This window comes from Apodemus sylvaticus, chromosome 1 (assembly GCF_947179515.1).
Source record: "Apodemus sylvaticus chromosome 1, mApoSyl1.1, whole genome shotgun sequence".
Lineage (NCBI taxonomy): Eukaryota > Metazoa > Chordata > Mammalia > Rodentia > Muridae > Apodemus > Apodemus sylvaticus.
This window is the reverse complement of record NC_067472.1, coordinates 13,992,656-14,017,414: the sequence shown is the minus strand read 5'-3', so window position 1 is coordinate 14,017,414 and position 24,759 is coordinate 13,992,656. Positions and strand designations below refer to the sequence as shown.

At 48.0% G+C, this 24,759-nt stretch overlaps 2 protein-coding genes across 3 annotated transcripts in view; one reads left to right on the top strand and one right to left on the bottom strand.

Annotated features, from left to right (window-relative positions):
* Slk (STE20 like kinase) overlaps positions 1-12,040 on the top strand; it is a 57,575-nt gene extending 45,535 nt beyond the window's left edge. For both annotated transcript variants that reach the window (XM_052183986.1, XM_052183977.1), the window contains 5 exons: positions 400-524; positions 1,222-1,410; positions 1,931-2,056; positions 3,016-3,129; positions 8,676-12,040. In XM_052183986.1, the coding sequence (XP_052039946.1) occupies positions 400-524; positions 1,222-1,410; positions 1,931-2,056; positions 3,016-3,129; positions 8,676-8,822 (701 nt within the window). In that variant the 3' untranslated portion in view covers positions 8,823-12,040. The remainder of the gene's footprint in view (positions 1-399; positions 525-1,221; positions 1,411-1,930; positions 2,057-3,015; positions 3,130-8,675) is intronic.
* A 1,566-nt stretch (positions 12,041-13,606) lies between these two features.
* The window catches only part of Col17a1 (collagen type XVII alpha 1 chain), a 45,397-nt gene continuing 34,244 nt past the window's right edge, over positions 13,607-24,759 (bottom strand). Inside the window, exons 35-54 of the mRNA XM_052184116.1 lie at positions 24,561-24,641; positions 23,219-23,254; positions 22,587-22,664; positions 21,721-21,774; positions 21,566-21,607; positions 21,337-21,390; positions 20,727-20,786; positions 20,043-20,093; positions 19,439-19,561; positions 18,893-19,030; positions 18,356-18,421; positions 17,869-18,009; positions 17,350-17,439; positions 17,150-17,260; positions 16,650-16,796; positions 16,069-16,416; positions 15,427-15,555; positions 15,125-15,187; positions 14,911-14,991; positions 13,607-14,461 (exon numbers count right to left, since the gene is read on the bottom strand). Coding sequence (XP_052040076.1) covers positions 14,409-14,461; positions 14,911-14,991; positions 15,125-15,187; positions 15,427-15,555; positions 16,069-16,416; positions 16,650-16,796; positions 17,150-17,260; positions 17,350-17,439; positions 17,869-18,009; positions 18,356-18,421; positions 18,893-19,030; positions 19,439-19,561; positions 20,043-20,093; positions 20,727-20,786; positions 21,337-21,390; positions 21,566-21,607; positions 21,721-21,774; positions 22,587-22,664; positions 23,219-23,254; positions 24,561-24,641 — 1,946 coding nt within the window. The 3' untranslated portion in view covers positions 13,607-14,408. The remainder of the gene's footprint in view (positions 14,462-14,910; positions 14,992-15,124; positions 15,188-15,426; positions 15,556-16,068; positions 16,417-16,649; positions 16,797-17,149; positions 17,261-17,349; positions 17,440-17,868; positions 18,010-18,355; positions 18,422-18,892; positions 19,031-19,438; positions 19,562-20,042; positions 20,094-20,726; positions 20,787-21,336; positions 21,391-21,565; positions 21,608-21,720; positions 21,775-22,586; positions 22,665-23,218; positions 23,255-24,560; positions 24,642-24,759) is intronic.

The window sequence follows — 24,759 nt, the reverse complement described above, 5'->3', positions numbered from 1 at the left end:
CCAACCAACAACCCAACAAAAAAGATTTCCTTCTGGATAATGCTAGAAATTTATTTGAATAGTTTTATATACTCACTATGCCTTATAGTTACTGGTGTAATGAGGAAATGATAGGATGGAATTTTAAGTCCTTATTCCTTCTAACAATTGGTTTAGTTTTTCTGTCTTTTTAAGGTGGCATTTTGACATTCTTGGTAGGACATTCTTAGTTTAGGGCATTAAAACAAAATAAAAAGTGATAATAAATGCTATTTTATATTGGTAATATTTTCTTTATACCTTAGAATATCAGTTTGTGTGTATGTTAGTATATATAAAATACTTTAAATATTAAAATGAAGAGTGTTGGGCATTAGTTAAAAGAACCGAGTGACATTTTTGAAAACTACTTCTTTGTAGCTCGAGAAGCTGCGATTTGGGAGCTTGAAGAGCGACATTTACAAGAAAAGCACCAGCTGCTTAAACAGCAGCTTAAGGATCAGTATTTCATGCAGAGACATCAGCTGCTTAAACGCCACGAGAAGGTGACGCGAGGGGCTTCCTTTGCTTCTTCGTGCATTTTACTTTAAAAGTTATTTCATTGTGAAGTTTAATTTCTTAGAGGATGGAGTCTTGGCTTTATTTCTATCTTTTATCCTAATTTCATTGAGCTTTGAGTAATTGGTTATGCTTTATTTTGATAACTTCTTTTTGATTATATATATATGACCTTATGAATTGTAATCTTCATTGTGTATCTCCCTCCCTGATTCCCGTTGTGATCCAAGTATCTTAATAACATGTTGTTTTAGTTAGGGTTTTACTGCTGGGAACAGACAATGACCAAGGCAACTCTTATAAAGAACAGCATTTAATTGGGGCTGGCTTATAGGTCAGAAGTTAGACTTCTACCTCTTGTTCTAAAGGCAGCTAGGAGAAGGCTGACTTCCAGGGTCTTAAAGCCAATGCCCACAGTGACACACCCACTCCAACAGGCCACACCCACTCCAACAAGGCCACACCTACCCCAACAACCTCCTAATAGTGCTACTCCCTGGGCCAAGCATATTCAAAAAAAAAAACTCACATGTCTTTCCTGAAATTGGGAAAAAGTTTTGCTGCAACACTGCTGTCATCTAACAACTTTTCTTATAAATTATTATTGCCTAGTATTTTGTTGCTCATTATGCAGTGAGGGAGGGTGACATATCGCTGCATTGTTTCTCTTTAAATCCTTTTCAGGAAACAGAACAAATGCAGCGTTACAATCAACGACTTATTGAAGAATTGAAAAACAGACAGACTCAGGAACGAGCGAGGCTGCCCAAGATTCAAAGAAGCGAAGCCAAGACACGAATGGCCATGTTTAAAAAAAGTTTGAGGATTAACTCAACAGCCACGCCAGACCAGGACCGGGAAAGAATCAAACAGGTATTTAAACAGATGGGTTTTTTTTCAGGGTTTAACACATTTGAATGACCTTTAAAAGTCCCTCATGATTGGGTTTAGACATTTAGTCTCCCCTTGGGATTGTTATTTAAGTTACTGGGACCGCAGGGCAGGGTACGTGTTGTGTACCAACTAGTCTTCTGTATTTAGGACCATAGAGAGCAAAGCTTGCTCTCTCTGACAGATCTGAGAGCATGGGCATGAGATAACCTGACAGCTTTGCAGGTGAAACATGTCTGCCCTGTGACACTTGCACAGCCACAGATGACCATCTACCGCTGGAAGTCATTAAGCAGTTGGAACCCAGAGGCTTGAAGTCAGAAGGCTGGCTGTCCTCTCCCTGTACCCATTGTGCCGGCCACAGGCCTGAGTGGCAGGGTAGTTCCACCTTCCGTGTTCTGTATTTCAAGCTTTGTTACATTCCTTAAATTGCCACTCTAGAGTATATAGAGATTACACTGCTTCCTAACTAATTCATTGTTTTTGTTTTTCTTATTTATAGTTTGCTGCACAAGAAGAAAAGAGACAGAAAAATGAGAGAATGGCTCAGCATCAAAAACACGAGAGCCAGATGCGGGATCTCCAGTTGCAGTGTGAAGCCAACGTGCGAGAACTGCATCAGCTGCAGGTTAGGTTCCGGAGCCCGGCAGCGGGACATAGCTGGACATGCTGGGACTGAGTGCTCACATGGCAGTTGATGGCTAATGTGGGGGAAATAACTAACGTTTGGACATGTTGCTTACGAAAGCTTGGACTGTCGATAGAGACCCACGAGAAGTGTGCAGTGCCATAGGCCTTTGTTCTTATTTCCTATAACCATAGTGAATATACACAGTGAAGCTGAATCAGTTAAAACCCGAGAAATGGTCTTTGAAAGTGTTGTTAAATATGCCTTCTAGTACTAAATGATGGCATATTTAGTTAAGATTCTCAATTTATTTTTTCCCATTTAAAAGGATATGGCTGTTTTTACAGTTTTTTGTTTTGTTTTGTTTGTTTTGTGAAAAAAAGCTAAACATTTGGAAATCTTTGCTCAGTAGTAACATAATGATGTAGATTTAGGACAATTTTCGGAGTTCATATTGCGTGCATACATACATAGTCCATGTAGTGAGTGCCGGGAATGCTCGCACCCAGAGAAAGGGGTCATTTTGATACTCTGTATATTGGTTAGTTTACTGCAGTACAGTACTTACCAGTTCCACGTTTTTTACCAACTAGAAAAGCAAAGGCCTAAAGTATTTCTGCTTAAGTCCTTTTTATATGTTATGTTAACAGCTTTAATGATATTAAGTATTTTTACAAGAAGATATTAAAGTTTCAAAAGCAATGAAGGTATTTATACACTTATAAAACAGACTATTTCACAACTTTTGGCACTTAGTTTTTAAAGGAGAATTTGAACTTCCATAATATCATGATATTTAGCAAATAATAATTTGCTACTCTGAAAGAAAATTGTATTTGTTAAGAAGTGCTCCCAGCACTTGGGAGGCAGAGGAAGGCTACACAGAGAAATTCTTTTTCAGGGAGAAAAAACTTGGCTTCATTGGTCTGAAAACAATTTAATACCAACTTTATTTTCAGAATGAAAAATGTCACCTGTTGGTTGAACATGAGACTCAGAAACTGAAGGAGTTGGATGAGGAGCACAGCCAAGAGCTAAAGGAGTGGAGAGAGAAGCTGAGACCCAGGAAAAAGGTAACTTTAAAAGCTGTGCTGCAGCTGCGGCCCATGCATTTCCTGTCTGTCCTGGTTCTTTACCTCTCTGTATGGGCACAGTGACAAGGGTGGGTACAGAGATGAAAGGGCAGCATCACTGTTCCCAGAGGTCAGGGCCGCACGAGCAAGGGTGCAAGCTGGGACCCTTGTTGAGGGTAGGTTAGGCCAGGGTGCAGGGAGAAGGGCTTGTGAGCTCAGGAGAGGGGCTCAAATCCGTGAGGAGGCTGAGAGGGGGAAGCCGGCTGAGGTATGAAGCACGAGGGAGGACTTGCTAGGCAGGAGGGTCAGCTGGAAAGGAATGGGACAAGTGGAGAAAGCAGAACGAGCAAAAACATTATTACACGTGGAAAATGACAGATAGTTCTCCTTGCAGGCAGTACAGGGTCTATGGCATTAGGGAGGAGAAAGCAGAGACCACAGTCTGCAGGTGTCAGCTGGAGCCACAGTAACAGTCCTTGAACTAAATTTAAGATTTGAGACAGATGAATGGCGTGTCCCCCTTTCCCTCCATTGCCCTTGTTGTACCGACCTCCCCTGCTGCACTGGCTAACCACTGTGTCTGGCTGTCTCTCTGTGGTCCACATCTCTCTGTGATATCAGCCTTGCTTTCTCTGTGGGCTTCCAGCCTGGTGTACATCTCAGTGACTCTTCACCCATGTAAACATGTACTTAGCTTTTACTATGTGCCAGAGATTTTACTATGTATCAGGCTTTGTTTTAACCACAGTTCAAAACTGACATAGGTTGTACAGGAGACATCTTTATAAACTTTTAAAAATGAGCATGTATTGATTGAGGGCATAAAATCGTAAAGGCATGTAGGTGTGGCTTCTTATTGCTTATTCTGAATAATTTTGACATTTAATATTTATTTGTAGGCTCAGTTTTCCCTGTTTGTTTAAGGATGATACTGTCTTCTAATCAGGGTTACTAAGCTAGTGAAGGGCTGGGTGTGGCTCAGTGGGGTGCTTGCCTGTCGTGCTCAGTGTTCAGGTGTATACCACTTGGTGAGTAGAGGCAAGAGGGCCAGAGGTTCAAGGTCATCCTTAGTTACACGATGAATTCAAGGTTAGCTTGTGCTTCATGAAACCCAGTCTCAGAAAGAAGATGGGAAGCAGTTGAAGGAGTGAAGTGTGTGTGGCAGTGTCTTGGGACCGGGGGCCTTGGGCGCTTACGTTGGCACGCCTGCTCATCGGCTCTATTATTAGTGCTGTTTTGAGCTGGGGTTTGCTTGTGCCCCATGCTGGCCTCAAACTTTTAATTCTCCTGCCGTAGGCTCCGCAGTACTGCGATGCTGGCGTGCCCACTGGTTTTTGTTATCGGTGTGAACTGTGCCCTCTTATTCCGCTGTCTTCTAGGTGCCCTGTCTTCCCCATTTCATCCCCACTGTGTGTGGGGTCCTTATCATTTGATTTCCACCTCAGCTTTCTGTGTCCTGGCTTATTTATTTGGTTTTCTGTATTATATTCTTTGCCACTAGATCTGTTTCTCTCCTGTTGTATTCCATGAGCTTGTCTCTGTTCACTGATCTGATGCTGGCTATTAGAGTTCTTGGCACATTCTTAGTGGTTAGTGCACACCTGTCAAGCTGATAGGAGAATGTAAACTCAGCATTCACCAGATTGAGCTCAGTGTCACTCTCCCCTTCCTGCCCTCCTGTAGCCTTACCACAGGAAATGTGCTGTCTACATCCTCTCTTGGTGACATCCAGATTAGAGCCCAGCTCACACAGGCTAGAAATCTGAGGCACTCAGCATTCAGCAAGATGTTAACTGTGACTCCTTTCCAGTCTGTACTCTCTGTTCTGTTCTGTTGCTGCATCTCCTCAGCCATATCCTCACAAGTTTCTGCCCTTAGTTCCTCTCCTTATTTGGCTGCTGTCACCAGAGTACTTATCCTCATGAAAGTCTCAAGAGGTGTTTGTAAATCTTGAATTCCATCCGTGTGACTTTGAGATGTTCACAGTGACATAGTGTGCTGTAAACTTTCTCACCTCAGTGTGCTGCAGTGTGCATAGACTCTGTTCTTCCTACAACTTCTGTGTTTGTGTCATTGTTCCAGCTTGTCTTGTTCTCTGTCCTGCCTGTCACTTCTAACCATTGCTTCCTGGCCAAGCTCATGCTGTGTTTCTTCTGGGGAACTTTCTTGTACTTGGTTTCAACCTAAATAATAACACTTGTCTATAAATGATTTGTTTGCAGTCACTGATACTGTTCATTCAGTTCCCTATAGCAAACATTACAAGATGAAGCTTTGAGGTCCATGTTTGCAGTTCTGGCATGGTGGTGATTTTGTGAGGGCCACCTTCTATAGAGAAGAGCTCTCTGCCTGCCCCATAGAAGAATAGTACTCCCATCCAGAGTGCTCTGCTCATGTGATCTAATAACCACTCAGAATTGTGCGTTGTGTGGGAATGTAAGATGAATATCGCTTAGAGCTTAGGTTTAGGCAGTTTGTAGTTCACTGTGGAAAAAAGACATGCATGTCAGTAACTGAAACAGAAAACAGGTAACACTCACTAAGGTATCATGGGCTGCATGCTTACATGTAATGGCCACACGGCATGCCAGCTAGAGAAGTCAGGCAGGCCCCCTTCTGTAGCAGGGATCGATCTGAGTCTTGAACCTGGGGCTGCTGCAAAGTATGTGGTCTGAAGTACTGAATAAAATGCTTGGGTCTAGAAGTTTGTTTTTGTTTCTGTTTTCATTTTTGGTTATTTTAAGATTAAAAAGTTATGCATATGCATTTGTATTTGGGTGTGGGTTTGTGTGAGTGCAGGTGCCTATGGAGACCATCTGTAGCTGGAGTTACAGGCAGTTGTAAGCCACTCAGTGTGGGTACTAGGAACTGAACTGATCCTTGCAAGAGACACTGAGCCATCTCTCCAGACCCTAGGCAGAGGTTTAATCTTGGTTGTCAGAATAAATTCTATGTACTATGTAAAACAGTTGTCTTAGTTAGGGTTTTACTGCTGTGAACAGACACCATGACCAATGCAAGATTTATAAAAGACAACATTTAATTGGGGCTGGCTTACAGGCTTAGAGGTTCAGTCCATTATCATCAAGACAGAAACATGGCAGCATCCAGGCAGATATGGTGCAGGAGGAGCTGAGAGTTCTACATCTTCATCTGAAAGCTGCTAGTGGAAGATTCACTTCCAGGCAATCAGGGTGAGGGTCTTAAGCCCACACCCACAGTGACACACCTACTCCAACAAGGCCACACCTCCTAGTAGGGTCACTCCCTGGGCCAATCATATACAAACCACCACATTCCACTCCCTGGCCCCATAGGCTTCTTCAAACAGTCTATGGGGGCCATACTTAAATATAGCATAATGAAAAATACATTTAGTCCAACTTCAAAAGTCCCTGTAGTCTATAGCAGTCTCAACAGTGTTAAAAGTCCAAAGTTCAAGATCTCTTCTGAGATTCATCCAATCACTTAACTGTAATCCCCCAAGCAATACAGGAAACCAGCTGGGCAAAGTCCAATCTCTGCATCTCCATGTCTGATGGCAAAGCAGTCTTCAGATCTCCAACTCCTTTTTAATCTTTGATGACCTCAACAAGGTTCTGTCTCCTGGGCTTGTTCCACTCCCTGCTAGCAGTTTTCCTTGGCGGGCATCCTGTGGCTCTGGCATCTTTAAGATCTTGGGGTCCCCAAGTCAACTTCAGCTTCACAGCTTCTTTTTCCAATGTCTAAGATCCACACATGATCTTCTGTGCATCTCCAAAGAGCTGGAGTCACTTCTCCTGCTCTGCCCTCTGTAGTACTCTTAAATTCAGGTTAATCCACTCTGCTGCCACTGCTGTTCTTGGTGGTCATCCCATGGTACTGGCATCTCCAATATGCTGGGGTCTTCCACTGCAACTATGCTTCACCAAAGCCTCTCATAGTCTCTCTTCATAGTACCAAGCCTCAACTCCTTTGTATGACTGCTTCAGTCCTGGGCTGTCAGTTACAACTGAGGGTACACTTTCACCAATAGCATTCTTTGGCCACTCACAGTGCCAAACCTCAGCTGTTCTTCATGATGCCTTCATGCCTTCAAAACCAGTACCACCTGGATGATTCTTACACGTTACCAAGTACAGCTGCAGCATGAGGTACAACCTTGGCTCTCTGGAACACAGCTTCTTTGTGCTCTCAGAAAACACTTCCCAGAAGAGTTCACCTTAGTGATGCTGGTCTTTTCTTATCACCACTAATTTCTTAGCTCCAGCTAACCAGCATCAACTATCCCAGGATTCTCCTCCTCTTGAATATAAAGCCAGAGACACACAGCCGAAGCTGCTGAGTTCTGCTGCTTGCAGGAGCTGGAACACTGGCCCCCTTGTTCTATTACATTATCACTAGCTTCCTTTTTCCCAGCTCCTTCACTGCTTAAAAGTTGGCTGTCCTGAATCCTGCTCCATAGATTGACTTTGAACTCAAGAGATCTGCATGCCAGTCTCCTAAACACTGGGATTAAAGGTGTGGTCCACCAAACCTGGATTTAAGTTTTTCTTCACCTAGAATTTTGCTCTGTTGTAGGCTGGCCTTGAACTCAGAGTTCTGCTTATCTTTGTCTCTTGGGATTAAAGGCTTGTACTACCAAGCTTGGACCTAAATTTAGCTGGGTGGAATCTTGCTCCAAGATCACCCTTAATTCAATTTAAGATCCTTGAATTCAGCTCCATTTCACTTCCTTGAGCCCCTTTAATACTCAAACTATATATTTTGTACTTTTCCTTTCTCAGCTTGCTATGGTTGTTCAAAATTCTCTTCATCAGACTTAACCAGAGAACAAAGTCTTTGTTGGGCTTTTTTGAGACTTCCTTTGCAGATGCAATTAATATAGATCTCTTTACCGTATCCCTAGACAGTCTCTTCAGACAATGGCAAAAAGCAGCCCTGTTCTTCACCAAAACATCACAAAAACAGTCTCTCAGCCACATATTAGAGTTCTTCTCCACTGAAATCTCTTGGACCATCAGGCCTACACAGTTCAAATGACTCTCAGCATTACTGTCTTCCATATTCCCACTAGGCTGGCCCATTAAGCCCCACTTAAAACATTTCATGGCTTTCCAAATCCAAAGTCCCCAAATCCACATTCTTCCAAACAAAAGCATGGTCATGCCTATCACAGCAATACCCCAGTCCCTGGTACCAACTTCTGTCTTACTTAGGGTTTCACTGCTGTGAACAGACACCATGACCAATGCAAGATTTATAAAAGACAACATTTAATTGGGGCTGGCTTACCGGCTCAGAGGTTCAGTCCATTGTCATCTAGACAGAAACATGGCAGCATCCAGGCAGATATGGTGCAGGAGGAGCTGAGAGTTCTACATCTTCATCTGAAAGCTGCTAGCGGAAGACTCACTTCCAGGCAACTAGGGTGAGGGTCTTAAGCCCACACCCACAGTGACACACATACTCCAACAAGGCCACACCTCCTAGTAGGGTCACTCCTTGGGCCAGTCATATACAAACCACCACAACAGTGCTTAATTGTTTGTCTTTTCCCTCTTCAGACCCTGGAAGAAGAGTTTGCCAGGAAGCTGCAGGAACAGGAAGTGTTCTTTAAAATGACTGGGGAGTCCGAATGTCTCAACCCATCAGCCCAGAGCCGGATCTCCAAATTCTACCCCATTCCCACCTTACATTCCACTGGGTCATAGCAACAAGCGTCCTCATCTGGATTTGGCTTCTAAGTATATCATTGTATTTTCTTCATCTTCCACAGTATGTATGGCTACAAAGACAATCACCCGTTTCATCTTCTTGGTGGTTTTTAAAATTTCTTTCTTGGATTTTATTGTTTAACAAAGATGAAGGGCAAACGAACTAAGATAGATGCTAGGCCTTGTTGGCACTGCGGCGTCTTGCAGTAATTCCCTAAGGTGATTGTGTATATTTACCTTAAATATTGTATTCTTTAGACACTGTTGAAAACTGCCAGAGACATAATGCTTAAAGTTATTTGGAAAATATATCTGTTACATCACTAAGTATTAATAAATATTGTTTTACCTGATTTCTCAATGATGCTAAATTCTATAGATAGGATTCTGCTGTAGAATTGGAATAATTTTCTTTTGGTAAACCAACTCTTATTTTAAAAAAAAGCCATGCATTACAGAAATGTGTTATTGATTCAATACATAGATATATTTTTATCACTAAACAGGATCAAAATCTTTTAAAAGAGAAAAGTTATTTCAGTAATTTGTCACAGACATTGGCCTGTGTGAGTAGGAGCTGATTATTAAGGTGCTAATTTACTAAGATAGTGCCTAAAACACTAAATTGTAAACATATATAAAGTGGGGTTTTCCTTTTGGTCAACAGGAACAAAGTAACCTTCTCACTGAACATCACTGTTTTAAAAACTAGCTTATATTACCATTCAATAGAAAATTATATCCTAAACAAGTGTTGTCCGAAGCTTGGAAAGATGGAGGAGCTCACAGCGTTAAGATGTGCGTTGTGGAGCTCCCCTCCTCACTCTGAGTGCTAACCTGTAGCTCAGCAGCTGTCACCGAGAGCTCAGGTGACTCTGTGCCCTGAGCTACAGTCACAGCTACACTTCTGAAGCTACGCTTAGAAGACGTGTTTGTCCACAAAGGATTTTCATTCATATCAGGCACACACCCAAAGTGACACTGGGTTGTTTCCAATGAGGTTATTCAAGTGCATTTTGGTTTTATTTTGTTCTGTGTTTAAATTAATTACTTTGAGTAGAAAAGAGTGATGTCTTTATCATGTGGTTGCTGGTACATGTGATTGTTGATGCAATGTTCACTCTTAGTTCCTTTTGACGTTCAGAATCTCACCAGCCACATGTCAGGTCCACAGTGTTACAAACAGTGTATTTGTGAACCGTGCTTGCTGCCTGCCATTGGCAACCTGGTCTCTTTTTAGAGTGCTGGGAACCACATTGTTACCAGTATTTAGTTATGGTTTGAGGTTGGTGAAAAGTAGAAGTCTCAGTGTAAGGGGAACAGCAGTTCATGTAAGAAACTGTAGATGTCTATAGTGCGTTCTTGCAGTTCATTTGAAACTTTGGATGGTGAGCTTTATCTGGTTTAGATGGTCTTAAAATGCATGTGTAATTTTATTTTATAATTATTTTGGCAAGTATAATTTTTCTGGACAACCTTGTAGGTAGCCTTAACTTTCAGCCAACTTTGTTTTTATATAAATATAAATATATATATATACATATATATATAATGTATGGTTGTAAATTCATACACTTATCACATGAATGTGTTACTATATACAGAACTCTTAATGCTTTATTTTCAGATGCTGGGTTGAAAACTGTTGGAAAGCCTTTAAATATATATCTTTATAAAGTAATATTCAGGATGATGATGGAAATTGTTTATATTGTTATGATAAAAGATGGTATTATGTTGCCCAGTGTATTTAATGACTTATTTGAAGAGGCAGAGGGGAGGAAGGCTCTCACACCACTTTCTCCTTTGAATTTTTACAAATCAACCTTCAGTCAGTGGATTTTCTTTTCAGTTTCATTCAGGTAATTCAGACATGATTTGATCTGACTGAATGCCCTTCCTGTTCCTTGACATTTAGAGCCTTGTATCTGGGAGGGAGGGTAAAGGGTGTCTCCTGAAGCCCTGCCCTCTAGATTCCCAGCTCCTGCTTGGAGTTTTCTTTCAGGCATGCTCGCCTTCCTGTGTGTGCAGGACTGTTAGTGGAGCACACTTCTCAGCACTTCAGGTTATGCATAAGAAGTGTTTTATAACAGAATGTGCTGTTTCTAAACAAACCTGCCTACTTCTTCTAAGGCCTTATACCAAGTAGATAATAGTGATTGTTCTTTCCTGCATGAAGTATAGGTGGAGAGGGGCTGAGGGGCCAAGGCATCCATCCATACAGTGAGTCCATTCCTGATTAGATCACTCAGTTGCTGTGGCAGAACGTGCCATGCAGTGCATAAAGGAAATTGTCTGCAGTCACTGCCCCATCACCTGCATGCTGTGGACACACCACACCTCCTCACACCTCCTTCCACCTCCTTGGTCTAGCTCCTTGAGCCCTGGTACAGGGCTTCCTCCCTAGCCCTGTCGAGGCTCAGGCTGTTGGTTGCTGACTTAGCTGTAGTTTGAGGTGGAGTCATGTTAAGCTCGTTCATACCCTTTCTGTGCGTCAGGAGGACATTTGGAGTTTTAGGTTGTTGAAAATCTTGGAAGCTTCTCACAAGACAGGACATGGCAAGTTGTAACTAGATAGGAAGCAGAACCAGAGCTACCTCTACGCAGTGTTTTCTCAAGCACACGCTCTCAGGCATATGAGACCCTCATGGAGGCTCTCTGATTTCTTGAGCATCAGCAAGTCGCAGAAGTGATTGTTTTTTGTACTTCCAGGTCCCTCATACCTCCACACTTTCCCCCATTCTACACTGTGCTTATTAAATGACAAAGACTCTTCTAAGAAGCCAAATTCGGCTAAATTAATCACTAGAAACATTGCAGAATCAAACACCTAGAGCTGCAGTGGAAGAAGAGAGCGTTAGCTCTCTGCGAGCCTTCTGGTCCTCTCTGGAGATGATCGTGTAGGACACGGGGTGGTGATTTTTAGCGCTTCTCTTAAGTCAGAGGCAACAGTTGATGTCTCTGCTGTACTGTTCTTTGGCTGACATGGTTTTAATAACGCTTTAAAATTTCTGCTACAAAGCTCGGGGTAGAGTGTTTTATCAGTTTCAAATGTTGGCTGCAGCTTCAAAATGTGGTTCTTTGCAGTATAATAAATTCACAAGTTAAGTTTTCAAAGAGAACTTTGTTTCATATATGCTTCTTGTCTATTTGGGATCAGAAACATGTCTTTTCAATCATGGGATTGTCAAACAATAAAGCTATTTCTTAATCTATTTTTGGGAATCTTTTTTTTGTAATTAAAAATCTTAAAAATGAGATTGTCCTGCCTGAGACACTTTGAAGCTTCCCCCCCACCTTTTGGTTCTAGTTATATTTTAAACTTTTCTTTTTCCCAGTCTTCTGACCTTCCATGTTTATCATTGATCCTAGCTATCTCTGATATATATTCTCATTTTCCCCATGTCTCTCATCATTACTGACAAACGTAACGCTTGCCTTGCTGGTAAGTACCTTCCAACATGTCAGCTCCCCCTTTGGGAGATGTTTCCAGTGTTTATGTTGACAGTGGTATGTGCTTTTCTCTCTTTCCTTCTCCCTGGCATAGATTGTTTCAGATTGATGGGAAATCACATGTGCGCAGCCCCTCAGCAGACGCCGCTGGCTGCTCTGCTTGGCCTGGGCGCAGCTTGGCCGGAGAGAGCTGCTGCTGTCCCAGAGCCTGTGTGATGTTGGACTCCTTCCTGATCACTCCCGCTCTCCCAGGGAAACAAAAGAAGCTCTGGTCCACTGCTGTCAGCTGAGGGCACGGCTCATGTCTGTTACCTCCTTTTGGATTTTGTCTGCAGAGGGTAGCACAGTTGGACTCTCCTCCCATTTCTTCTGGGAGTGCAACTCTGTGAAGACTTCAGAGATGTCTTTGTAAAGACTAGTAACAAAGAAACATTTCCTAGGCCTGATTAATCAAGATAGGAATTATTAATAAGTAATACTTGAGCTCCAAAGTAAAAGATACTGTTTCACAGGGTTTTCATTATGAAATTGATAAATTCTTTAAATATTAAAAAAATGCATTGCATTTATTATTAAACATAGTGGGTTCTTTCCCCTGTGGGTGGTAAAGCAAGTTATCTGAAATTGTGAAGTCCATATGAATCTATTTTCAAATATTCTCATGTTGGTTCCTTTGGGCAGCCATCGGGATGTAACTGCCAAGAGATCTTGCAGCCTTCTGATGACTGGCTCAGGCCTTGGTGCTGCTCGCAGCTGCTGCGGGAGTGGATCTGAATTGTGTGGTTTCTCTAGGATGATACGTGAGGAACTCAGGAAAGAGCCTAGGAAAGGCAGAGGCGTGGAAGCAGGTTTACAGTAATCCACGCTTATTCAATGGAGAGTCACAGCTTGTGACAAATTAACAAATGGCCATTGACAAGTGCGGACTCTCTGGTTACACATGCACATTTTCCTTAGTAGACAGACATCTTCATCTATTTGGCTTCCAGTTGCACATTAATTGCAAAGAAGCTAATTTGTTGTATATGTGTTTAGATTCTAAGGAATTTAGAGAAAACAAAGTGCTTTGTCAGGCATGTCTGTCCGGTTGAGGCAGTAGCTTCTAAAAGTCTGCCTTTAGTGATCCCAATAATCAAATGCTGAAGGCTGGGTCTAAACTACTACTGGTCATCTCTTCCATTTGTGATGAACATCATTAGAATCAGACCCCTGTGACCCAGATTCTTTTTTTTTTAAACTAACTTTCTCACAGATTAAACACATATTAAAAAAGAAAAAAAAAACTTTAATTGAAAATTTTACAATTGAAATGATTTTTCATCTTACAGATTACATACAAATGTTCTTAGACAGTGAAAAGTGCTTAAAAACCAACTGTACCCAGTCTTTTACACCATTTCCTAAGTGCAGAATGGGGGTGCGGAAGCCATGTTTCCCCAGCGTCAGGAATTCTATATCCCCTCCTTTCTCCCTCCCTTGCCCACTGCCCCTCTTGTCCTATCTGCTGTGGTCTAGCATGTTGTCATAATAGTTACTTCTGGTATGTACCTGTGGACACAGGCCGTAGCTACGACAGTCACGCTTTGTAAGCCAACGGGAGGGTGACTGGTGTCTGTACCAGGGTAACTGTCTGAAATGTCACCTCCTCTGAGGAAGTGAACTTCTGAGTTTCTTCAGTTGCAAGAGTCACTTCTATGACTGGAGAATGCAGAGTGGACAGAGGAGGAAGAACGCACAGCAGCCTCCGTAACATAACCCATCACACGGCACCTATAAAGGCCCCCATCCCCATTTTCCATATTCTGGGCTCACTTTTTAGGCAAAGCTCCAAGATCCCCCAGCCAACAGTTACGTCACTGGCTTCTGAGGCCTGGCAGAGGCCTGAGCTAAGCGCTGAAGAAGCCGGGAGTCAGATCTATATAGCAGAGAAGGTAAGGCTCGCGTTAAACAGGGCAGCTATTCCAAAGGCCCACCCAGCCAATAGAGCCGCTTCAGATTGTGTGTCCTTGAATTCCCTGTGTGTATACATCTCGTTCAGACTAAGACAAGTGTTGCTGGGTGAGGTGGGCACCCTCGGACATAGGCGCCCACGATCTGGTCCCGGAACTTGGTGGCTCTGCCAAGTGCAGCTTATGGCTTGATGGCAATGCTTCTCTTCCTCCTCCCAGTATAGACATGGTCACCTGGAAGGCCAAAGATGAGTAGGGGTTAAATACCTCGTGGCCTGTGACCTTAGCAGAACCAGTGTTCCCAACAATGACTGCTAACCGGCACTTGGAAGATTAATCCTTATAAGACTATCTCCCCCCCCCCTCAGGTCACCTCCCTGTTTTGTTGCCAGGTTCTTTCTCACTCTGCAGCAGCTCTGCTCTTCCCTTTTCCCCAGCTGTGCAACACCATTTTGTGCTAGGTTTTTTTGTTTTTTTGTTTTTTTTCGAGACAGGGTTTCTCTTTGTAGCCCTGGCTGTCCTGGAACTCACTCTGTAGACCAGGCTGGCCTCGAACTCAGAAATCTGCCTGCCTATGCTTCCTATGCGTTAGTTTTTGCTTGACTTTCTCAGCCTAGCCCAGAATCAAATGACCTCTTCCCTACTGAACCCTAGAACCTCAGAAGTCACACACTGGTGCTTACCTTTGTCTCCCTTCTCTCCTTTGTTCCCCCGGGGGCCAGGTGGCCCTGGAGGACCTCGAGGTCCAGCAGGGCCTCTGTCACCTAGAAGGACAGAGAGGGCATGACACTAGTCTCTGAGTACAGAGCTAAAGGTGTGGCGCAGTGTGTCACATGCAAAAGCACTCCTCAGTGAGGTGGCATGACAGCTGATCTTGTGACCCCCGCTGTCACTCACCTTTGGGTCCTGGAGTCCCCATGTCTCCCTTCTGCCCCGGTGGTCCTGGGATAGTGCCATAGGCTGCAAGGAAGGAAAGTCTTGCCTTAGACTAGAGTTTGCCTGAGGCTTGGGAGGTCCAGGGTTTGTCCAAACAACACAGATAGCGGTGGCATGTGGACTTGTACAGGGAACCAGACTTAGGCCTCTCCAGTGATTTCAGCATCTCTGCTACAGGGGATTATCAAGTTGGTATTTGTCTGTCAGGCCCACAAGAGACTAAGCAGCAGGCTAGTACTGGAAAGCAGTGGAGATAGGCTTACTTCGGAAGAAGTCCATGAGGTCTTGTGTCACGTTGCTGTAGGCAGAGAAGACCCTGCTGATGCCGGGAGGGCCCTGGGGCCCTGGTGGGCCCTGGACAGTGTAGGCCATCCCTTGTAGCAGACCCTGACCTGCAGAATACCAGGGTGCTGGTTAGGAAACCGGATACCACTTCACTGTCGTCAGCCGAAGGGCAGTACCATCAGACTGCCTCAAGCAAAGCAGTTAAACAGATGAAACTGCCCTGAGGAAAAAGCCCTGCAGCTTCCTTCTCTGTTCATCAGACTGGTCTGACCTGAAGAGAGAGTCCTCAGGGACATTTGGACTACCCAAGGTGCTGACTGCTAAAGGGAGAAAGGCCCTCTTGGCTAACAACTTCCACAAAGCCCTGTCAGAAAGCCGCTCCTGTCAGACTTGTTCTAAGCAAAGTGCAAAGCCCTTGGCTGTGTGCCCTGTTCTCCACAGCTCAGGGGTCAGCACTGGGGTCCCTTGCACTGAGATGGTGTAACATTAGAATGGGGTCTCCTCGCCCTTGGTTCCCGCCCGTCTGACTCCAGAACTGCTATCTACACAGCCTGCGAAGCCGAGATGCAGAGGTGCACACGTGACCCTGCCCCCTCCGAGGCCCACAGGTTCCGACTTACGCTGCATGCTCTCCGACACCCGCACTGCCAGCTTGTTGTAATCTAGGTCTCCAGTGAAGCCAGCCCGGAACGATTCACCGTTGGTCCCATATATACCACCACCTGCGGCTGCCCCATAGCCTCCGCCTGGGCCGATGTCAGTACCATAGGGGCCCCCATCTCCTGCACCAAAGGCTCCACCTTCGCCTAGGGAGCCTCCATTGGTTCCCCCTATACCCCTGGAGGAGCTGTAGGAAGTGTCTCTTCTGGCTGAGGAGCTGCTACCCCAGTTGTAGTGACCATCTCCAGGTGGTCCCTGTGGTCCCGGAGGACCTGGCGGGCCTACGATGAAGCTGCGGACATCAGGACCTGTGGGGTGGGAAGATACAATATCCAGTCTATGGTGGATAAAGGAATTGAGACCCAGGGGTCTCTGGAGTCTTAATACCCCTCAGAGTGAACTCTGAGGCCCTTGTAGGTGTACAGGATGCTGGTGAACAAAGAGACTGGTCTGACCAGACTGCTGACCGTCTTGTGCCTCCTGCATAGGAGTCTTGAAGGTCTAGGGGGAAGGCACTGGAGACCAGCATCAAGGTACCCACTTGTGAGGTAGCTAATCAGCTCGCTGCGGAAGTTGTCACTGTTTTCAGCTGCATAGTTGGACAGGCCTGCTGAGACGCCTGGGGGCCCTCGAGGACCTGGGGGACCTGGTGGGCCTGGAGGGCCTGGGATGGAGGACAAACCAGCAGCTGTGTGAGGAGAGGGAGAGAGGACGGTCAGGAGCCTGGCTTTGGCCTGCAGTGGGCCTCCCATGGGTTGGGTGCAAGAGATGGGGGTTGGATGGTGGAGTAAAGTGGGGCGAGGCCTAGGTGGTCACCCTACATCCTGTGTCTTAGACCTTCATCACTAGGCATTAGAACATAATGCAAGGTGATGTCCTTGGTAAGTGACTGATCATATGGCTCATGAGCTGTCTAGGCGCATGGCTCCTCATAGCCATGTGGCCCTGCCCAGGGTGCCAGGGCCCTCCTGGTGCATCAGGGACGTCCTCAAAGTCAGGCTGCAGCCCTCTGCCCTTCTCTTCTGCTCTCTAGCGTCCTACTGTGCAAGTATGACGAGAGGTCCTCCACGCTGATGCTGGACCATGCACTGCCTGGCATCCCGGGGGGCCCTGGGGGTCCTGGAGGTCCAATGATGTCTCTGTAGTCAGACCCTGGGACATCAATGGGCAGTACGTAGTCAGTCACAGCCTGAGCAAGGTTTCGGTTTCCAACCCAAACGGATGTTCCTGCTTGGCCTTACCTCGGAGCATGCTCAGTAGTTCCTCATAGGATGTTCCTGGTAGGCCAGGGGGGCCCGGAGGGCCAGGATACCCAAAGCTGATCCCAGAACCTGGGGAACAAGGTCCCAAGTAGTTGGAGACTCATGTGGGACAGGGGCGGATGGATACAAATGGCCGGTCAGGGAGGAGGGTAGATAGCGATTTGGAAAAAAGCGGGGTCCGAGGGAGGGAAACAGCGGCAGTAGGGAGGAAGGTGGATGGGCATGAGATGCAGACGTAGTGTGGGCAGTGGCACCCAACGGGGAGGGCACTGAGCGGAGCACGGTCCGCTGCCAGCCGCTGGGTCTGGAGTGCCCGCTAGTGCACTCCTATACCCACGTGCCCCTCTGGGCCCCTCACTGTGCTCTCAGGCAGCTCCAGAGACTGCTGCCTCTGCAGGGCTCAGTGCAGCTGGTGGACAGGGGTGGGGGTGGCCAGCGGGGCTATCTCGGTGGGCTTGGATGCCCTCGTCCTGACCCTGTGCCCTCCTGATCACTCACTTGACATATAGTTGAGGATGTGTCTGCTCAGCTCTCCATAGTCCAAAGACAGGAGGGACCCATCTCCACTGACGCCTGGTGGCCCTGGGGGACCGGGAGGACCCACAAGGTGCTGACGCAGGTACTGCCACACATCGTTCCCTGGAGAGGAGAAGGTGCCTTCTGAAGCCTAGAGGGGTCTACCTGCCCAGCCTGGTTCCCAGTAACTGCTGGGAGGTCCTGGTTTTTGGTGGGCACACACTGGTCAGGGGGAGTCAGCCTGCCTCTAGGGGCATGCTAGTGGAGGAAGCTGGGAGACTCCCTCTCCCATTTTCCATGCCTCTGGGACTCAGCACACAAGGCAGAATGGTGAGCGAGTGGCTCCTGGTCGCAGAGGACTTCCTCTGGCCTGTGGCCCTTACAAAGGTCACCGATGGACATGTGCCCTCCAAGTGAGGACAGAAAAGAGCAGAGATGCCCTTCTCTCTGCCCACTGTGGGATACTCACGTCGCAGCATGGCCAAGATATCTTCTGAGGAGGAGGCAGAGGACAAGCCAACACCATAGCCTGACGCTGTGGGAAGAAGACCTTGGCTGACCTTGGTCTTGGAGCAGACCCTCTGCATCCAGACTCTGAAAGCTCAAGTCATTGTCTTTGGGACACTGCATGCTAGTCAGAAGGTCAGAAGAGGCCAGGAATAGACGGTGGCTTTTCGTACGGAGTGCCATGTTCTAGAATATGCTGTAGCCTGATTTGTACCAGACACTGTCAAGCTGAGGGTCCCTTTTTGTGAACAGAGGTGGGCCCATACTTGGGCACATGCTGGTCAAATGCTTTGTATGCCTGCCTCTATTAGGCCTCTGTTCCCAGTCCGACCCAGGGTTTGTTGAGGCTGGGCACGGTGGCCCAGCCACGATGAGTGTGGAATCAAAGGTTATATATTCAGGAGAAGGGTAAAACAGCCACTGAAGTAAGGGATGAGCTTTTGGGGAGCAAGGGGGACTCATGAAGGGCAACAGAGCGCAAGAAGTGTCACAGACTTACACCGCAAGTAGCTCACGACCTGGCTTGCCAGCTGGGAGTAGTCGAAAGTCTCTCCTGTGATGGTGATGACAGGCCCTGGAGGACCTGGTGGGCCTGGGGGACCCTGAACTCCTGAGAGATAAGTCCTGACGTTGTCACCTGCCAACAAGGGAGAAGCAGTCAAGCCTGCTGCTGAGAGCATCTGACATCCTTCTGATTACAGCAGGAGAGAGGGGGCTGTCCTGCTGCACACAGGCCCAGGCTATCTGTGCTATCCCGGAGGGTTTGGACTGACAAGACTCCAATTAGCCTTCCGTGTAACATATCACCTATACACAGGGAGGAGAGGGGCATGAACACATTTGAAAATGTGTTCATGTGTGTGTGTGTGCATACAGACTTCCAGGGAGGACGAAGATGAGGCACATGTATGGATAGGTATGTTGGTCAGCTCTCTTGACTGCAGGCCAGGCTTCATGGGTGGCCTTCACATAGATGACCATGCCCACACTCCTTTGCCATCTCCCTCACCCTCCTTTCCAAGGTGTGGGGTGGCGAAGCACTCACTCTGCATGTACTCTGCGATGTAGTGCTGGAGATCCTGGCCGGAGCTGCTGAGAGAGCCCGGAGGCCCAGGGGGCCCTGGAGGGCCAGGGGGGCCCTGCATGTACATGGTGCTTGCCGATGTCTCTGGAGGGAAGAGAGTATCCAGACTCAGCTCCTTCTCTCTAGGGCAGGCCGAGGCTTTGTGTCCCTGCCTGCTCTGAGGAGCTAGGACAGTGGCTAGCAGAAGGGGCACATCTGCAAGGGGGCGGAGCTAGGTGCTGGCCCAGGCCAGACGTCCTGCCCCTTCCTTTCCTTCAGCACTCTGCTCTGTTCCTCAGCCTCCCTCCTCAGTCTCCTTCCTCTCAGGGCCCGGACCTCCCAGAGCCTATTCCATTCTCTTCTTTGGTCCCCAAGCACAACCCGCTGACATTGGATTTGTATGTGTATTTCAATCCATCCCCGCGAGCTTGTGACCTCCTTAAAGGGAGCTCGGGACCCTCTGAGGAGCTGCGGAGTTAACATGCAAATCAGAGCCCGGGAGACAGGGAAGTATCTCCATCCTTCCTCCCATCCTCAGGCTGCCTAGGAGGATTGGAGAGGAACTTTGGTCTCCTTTAGTTCTTACCATGAGAAAGGCCACCAGAGATGCCAGGAGTACCTGGGACACCAGGATCACCTGCAATCCAAATTGAGGAACCCTGTGTTGTATGCACCTCTGACTCCAGGCAGCTCTGGAGTGGAAGTTCAGCACCCTTGGTGGGCACAGTCATTCCATGCCTACAGTCTTGCTTGCAAAGATGCCATATCTCTCTGGGGAGGCCTGCATCCCTCTTCTGAGCTCTCTCTCTCTCTCTCTCTCTCTCTCTCTCTCTCTCTCTGCACTGAGGTTTGTACATACTTAGCTATCTACAGTCACTCTTTGATCTACTTGTGTGGACCAAATGCACAAGCTCAGAGTTCTTGCTCCCTCACCCCCTACCCCAGGTTATGTTTGATGTACCCTGATGTCCTCTGAGCCAGCAGGCACTGGGATCTCCACTGACCACTGGGGGGGGGGGGGCTCCAGAACCCGGGGCATCTCATTCCACACAGTCAATCAGGTGGACACTGTTGACAGATTCCCTGGCCATACAGTTTCTCTCCTGCTCCCACCCGGTGCAGGGAGCTGCTGAGCGGCTTGTGGGCCGTGGTACGAGGATCAAGAAGTGCTCCTGCCTGACCAGCCTCCTCCACAGTCTTTGGCCACCAGGCAGATGAGAGCAGAGGACACAGCACGCTGGCTTCTGGGAGCCCAAGACACTGCCCTTACCTTGGTCTCCCTTGGGACCCGGGGGGCCTGGTGGACCTGGAGGGCCAGTGAAGAAGGTTTCTGCAAGGAAGGAAACAGGGGGTGTGTGGATGAAGTGCTGTTTCTGAGGGAGCAGCAGCTAGCACTGAACCCGCACACTGCAGATGCTCAGCCGACATGGCGGCATGCATATCAATCCGTAAGGATGTGTGTTCAGGTGTCTGCGTGGTCAAAGGGCTGGGTGTGTAAATGAATGAAAGGTGACTGCAGATGATGGGTGTGTGAATGGGCGGATGGATCTTACACAGGACGAGCTCTAGCCTGACGCTTGCTCTTCCTTGCTCCATCGGTTTCTTTGTTAACTTTGTTGGCCTGTTTGTGTGCCTGCAATCTTCCTCCTTCACCAAGTCCCCAAGTGCAGTGACCAGGCCTCTTGGGTCACTCCCCAAGGGCAGAGCTGGCTCTCTCTTCCTTCCGGCCAGGTTGCCAGTGTAGTTGGGTTGACTGGCATATTTTCCCCACAAGCAGCAAGTAGCAGGGGGATTCTGTATTCACTCTCCCCTCAGATGACTACAGGAACCGCGGTCAGGCTGAGGTAAGAATAGGCATGACTGGATGCCCCCAACGCTACCTGAGTCTGTCAGGGAGGATCCTGGTGGGCCGGGTGGGCCTGGTGCACCTTCCCCTAGGGAAAAGAAGCCGACGATTCAGTCATGCCAGCAGGCGAGTCAGGAGTCCACCAGGGGACAAGTCACGAACACTCTTCCTGAGAGCCAGCCCAGAAGGACCTGGGCTCTGGGTGTCCTTGTCTCCCTCCTCCCCTGTCCTTATGCCCTCCTAGCAAGGAGTTCAGCCCTCACCTGGCGGGCCTCTGGGTCCTGGCGGGCCTGGGATCGAAGGCCCTGCAGGAGGAAGGGAGATGCCAGTCTTAAGGGGCCGACAGACTCCTGAGGTCAGCAGTTCCTCATGGCATGCCTCAAGACTCCCCACCTTCCAAAGATCAATGAGTTCTTACCTGGGGGCCCTCGGGGGCCCGGTGGGCCAGGGGGACCTCGTAAGTCAACACCTTCTGCAGAGAGAGGCAAATGGAAACAGAGGAGGCTGTGGCCGGGCTCATCCCCATGACCCTACCCTTTGACCAGGATGGCTAGCTTCAGGGCTGCAGCCCACGCCCCATGCACGGCACCCCCTAGAGCCCCATCTGCTGAGCTGCCCCCATTCTGAAGCACCGCAGGACTGACAACTGACAGTCTGGGCGTGTGCAGTGATGGTGAGGGTTTGGGCTTCCGTGCCAGCCAGAGTTCAGGCCTCACTTCTGCTTATTTAGGTGACAACTTTTCACTCTCTCTCAATCTCTGTTTCTTCCACCATATGCCAGGGTCCCTGAGACCCACACCCTAGGGATGCTGAGATGCCTCAGACTCAGCAGGATGCCACCAGATGCTGAACCCCTAATGCGCTGGCTTCACACCGTTGGGGTTCGCTGCTGTCTTCCCTGCTGGGCAGCCCAAGCATCTAGGTGGGATCCCAGCCTTGGTCCCCCTTGGGCTCTTTGTGGACAGGAGGTCACAAGAGTCAGACCACCTATGACCAAGAATCCAAGGACACCCGTCCTTGCTTTCTGAGTTAGTTTCCTATCTGATCTGACCCAGGTCCTGCTGGAAGGCCACAGCCTGTCAGCTGTCATATTCTCCTGGCTGTGTCTCTCTCACCAGACATTCTCTGCTGTTCTTACCAGCTCCCACTGCAGAGCAGAGAACATGGCCACTCTGATGTGACACTTTGCAATGACTCACTGGTGCAGCTGCCCGGGCCCTGACAACACTCATCTCTTCCACTCCCTCCTGAGCGACACCTGCCCTGCATAGTGCCTGCACTCACGGGCAGAGAGGACCTCGGAGATGGAGCTGCCACTGTTCAGGAACGAGTCACCAGCAAGTCCTGGCTCCCCTCGTGGGCCTGTGGGGGAGGGCGCAGGGTTAGAGGGCACACTGCTTCAGCAGAGCTCTGTGGGGCGGGGCCTAGTCGAGGGAGGGTGTGGCAAGGAAGGGCGGGACCTAGAGGAGAGAGGCTGTATTCCAGCTGAAGGAGGAAGAGAGATTAGGGGGAAGAAAGCAGGGTCAGGGCAACAGTGGCTGCTACTTCTGCCTCCCACTGTTGTCTTGATACTTGGACAAATCACTGGACAGTAACGTTATTATCAGAGTCCGGTCATCTGAAGCCCAAGGTCTATGAACACAGTCTGCTTAACCTTGACACTGCAGAGCCTCAGTCTTCCTGTCCTGAGGAGCCCTGACCCTCTCAGAAATACAGGGTGAAATGAAAGAAGGTGGATGCTTGCAAGGCCTGTGGTGAAGAGAGGCCCGTTGTGGAGTCCAGGAGGTCCTGCTATTTCTTTCTCTCCCCTCCCCCTTTATAATTCAGGGACTTAAACCCCACCTGGAACCCCACCCCTGCCCCCACTCCACCCCCACTCCAGCCCACAGACTGTGATTTTACAGAGTGAGATAGACCTTGTTGTCCTGGGAGACCAGCAGGGCCAGCCGGACCTGCAAATAGTTACAGAAAAAGGAGTTATCACAGAGAAAGGAATCACAGCCCCTCCCCCAAAGCTGAGGGAGGGGCAGGTCCCCGGGAACACAGGAATGCTCCCAGAGCAGATTAGCAACCAGAGGCCTGTCGTGTAAAGCTGACAGGAAGGGGACCCTGAGGTGGGCACATCACACTGTTACTGGTTGGGGACATCTAGGTCACTTAAATATCCACTACTCAATCACCACTCACTGGAGCATGCTTGCATAGGAGTAGTGCACACTTGCATTGGGTATAAATCATGTTCTTAATTTGAATACAAATATTTCAAATAATTGAAATGTAAAACAAGATAACAGGCATTTTGGAAAAATGGTGTAGAGGGTGGGATCAATTCTTCAACATGTAAGCATTTTGCTTTGTTTTATTTCAGCAGTGTTTTTTGGTTTTGTTTACATTTTGTGAGAAGGTAGCTGTCCCCACAGAGCTGACACATTCCCCTGACAGGGGGCTCTCTGACCGCTCCCCCCCCCCCGGGGGGGGGGCTTAGCTATACAGCAGCACTTCAGCCTCATGGAGCACAGGGCCTTTGGGTTGTCCCAGAAACCTGTTGTATTACTTTTCTAAGAAACAAAGAGTTGAGGAGCCTTCATCAACTTCTCTGGTTCTGGAGACAGAAGGATCTGGATAGAAACTCTCCCCTGCCCTTTGTTGGCTATGTGACCTTAGACAAGTAATTTGCCCACTCTGGGTCTCAGCTTCTGCTCTGCGAATGCTGAGGGTAGCACTGGGCTCCTCCGTTATGAGCACGGGCGTTCTCTCTCTCCATAGTTCTGCCCCCAGTGTCAGGAATTGAATAAATGTGCCTAGAACCCTGTACTGGCTGTTTTGTGTGCCAACTTGACACAAGCTGGAGTTACCACAGAGAAAGGAGCTTCAGGTGAGGAAATGCCTCCATGAGATCCAGCTGTAAGGCATTTTCTCAATTAGTGATCAAGGGGGAGGGCCCCTTGTGGGTGGTGCCATCGCTGGGCTGGTGCTCTTGGGTTCTATACGAGAGCAGGCTGAGCAAGCCAGGGGAAGCAAGCCAGTAAGGAACATCCCTCCATGGCCTCTGCATCAGCTCCTGCTTCCTGCCCTGCTTGAGTTCCAGTCCTGACTCCCTTTGGTGATGAACAGCTGTGTGGAATTGTAAGCTGAATAAACCCTTTCCTCCCCAACTTGCTTCTTGGTCATGTTTGTGCAGGAATAGAAACCCTGACTAAGACACCGTTGTATCCACAGCCTGCTACTGCTGATTGGGGACAGAACAAGAGAACAGACCTGGAGTCCCTGGAGGTCCTGGGGGTCCCATGGCACCAGGAGGTCCGGGAGGTCCAGGCACAGTGATTGTTGACGACCCCTCTGGAAACAGAAGAAACATGGAACATGTCGGTCACCTTCAGAGGGGCCAGGACCGCAGTAGGCTGCAGGTTGGCAAGATGGCCGCCTCTGCTTCTCATCCCTCTGACTTCCTCCCCTG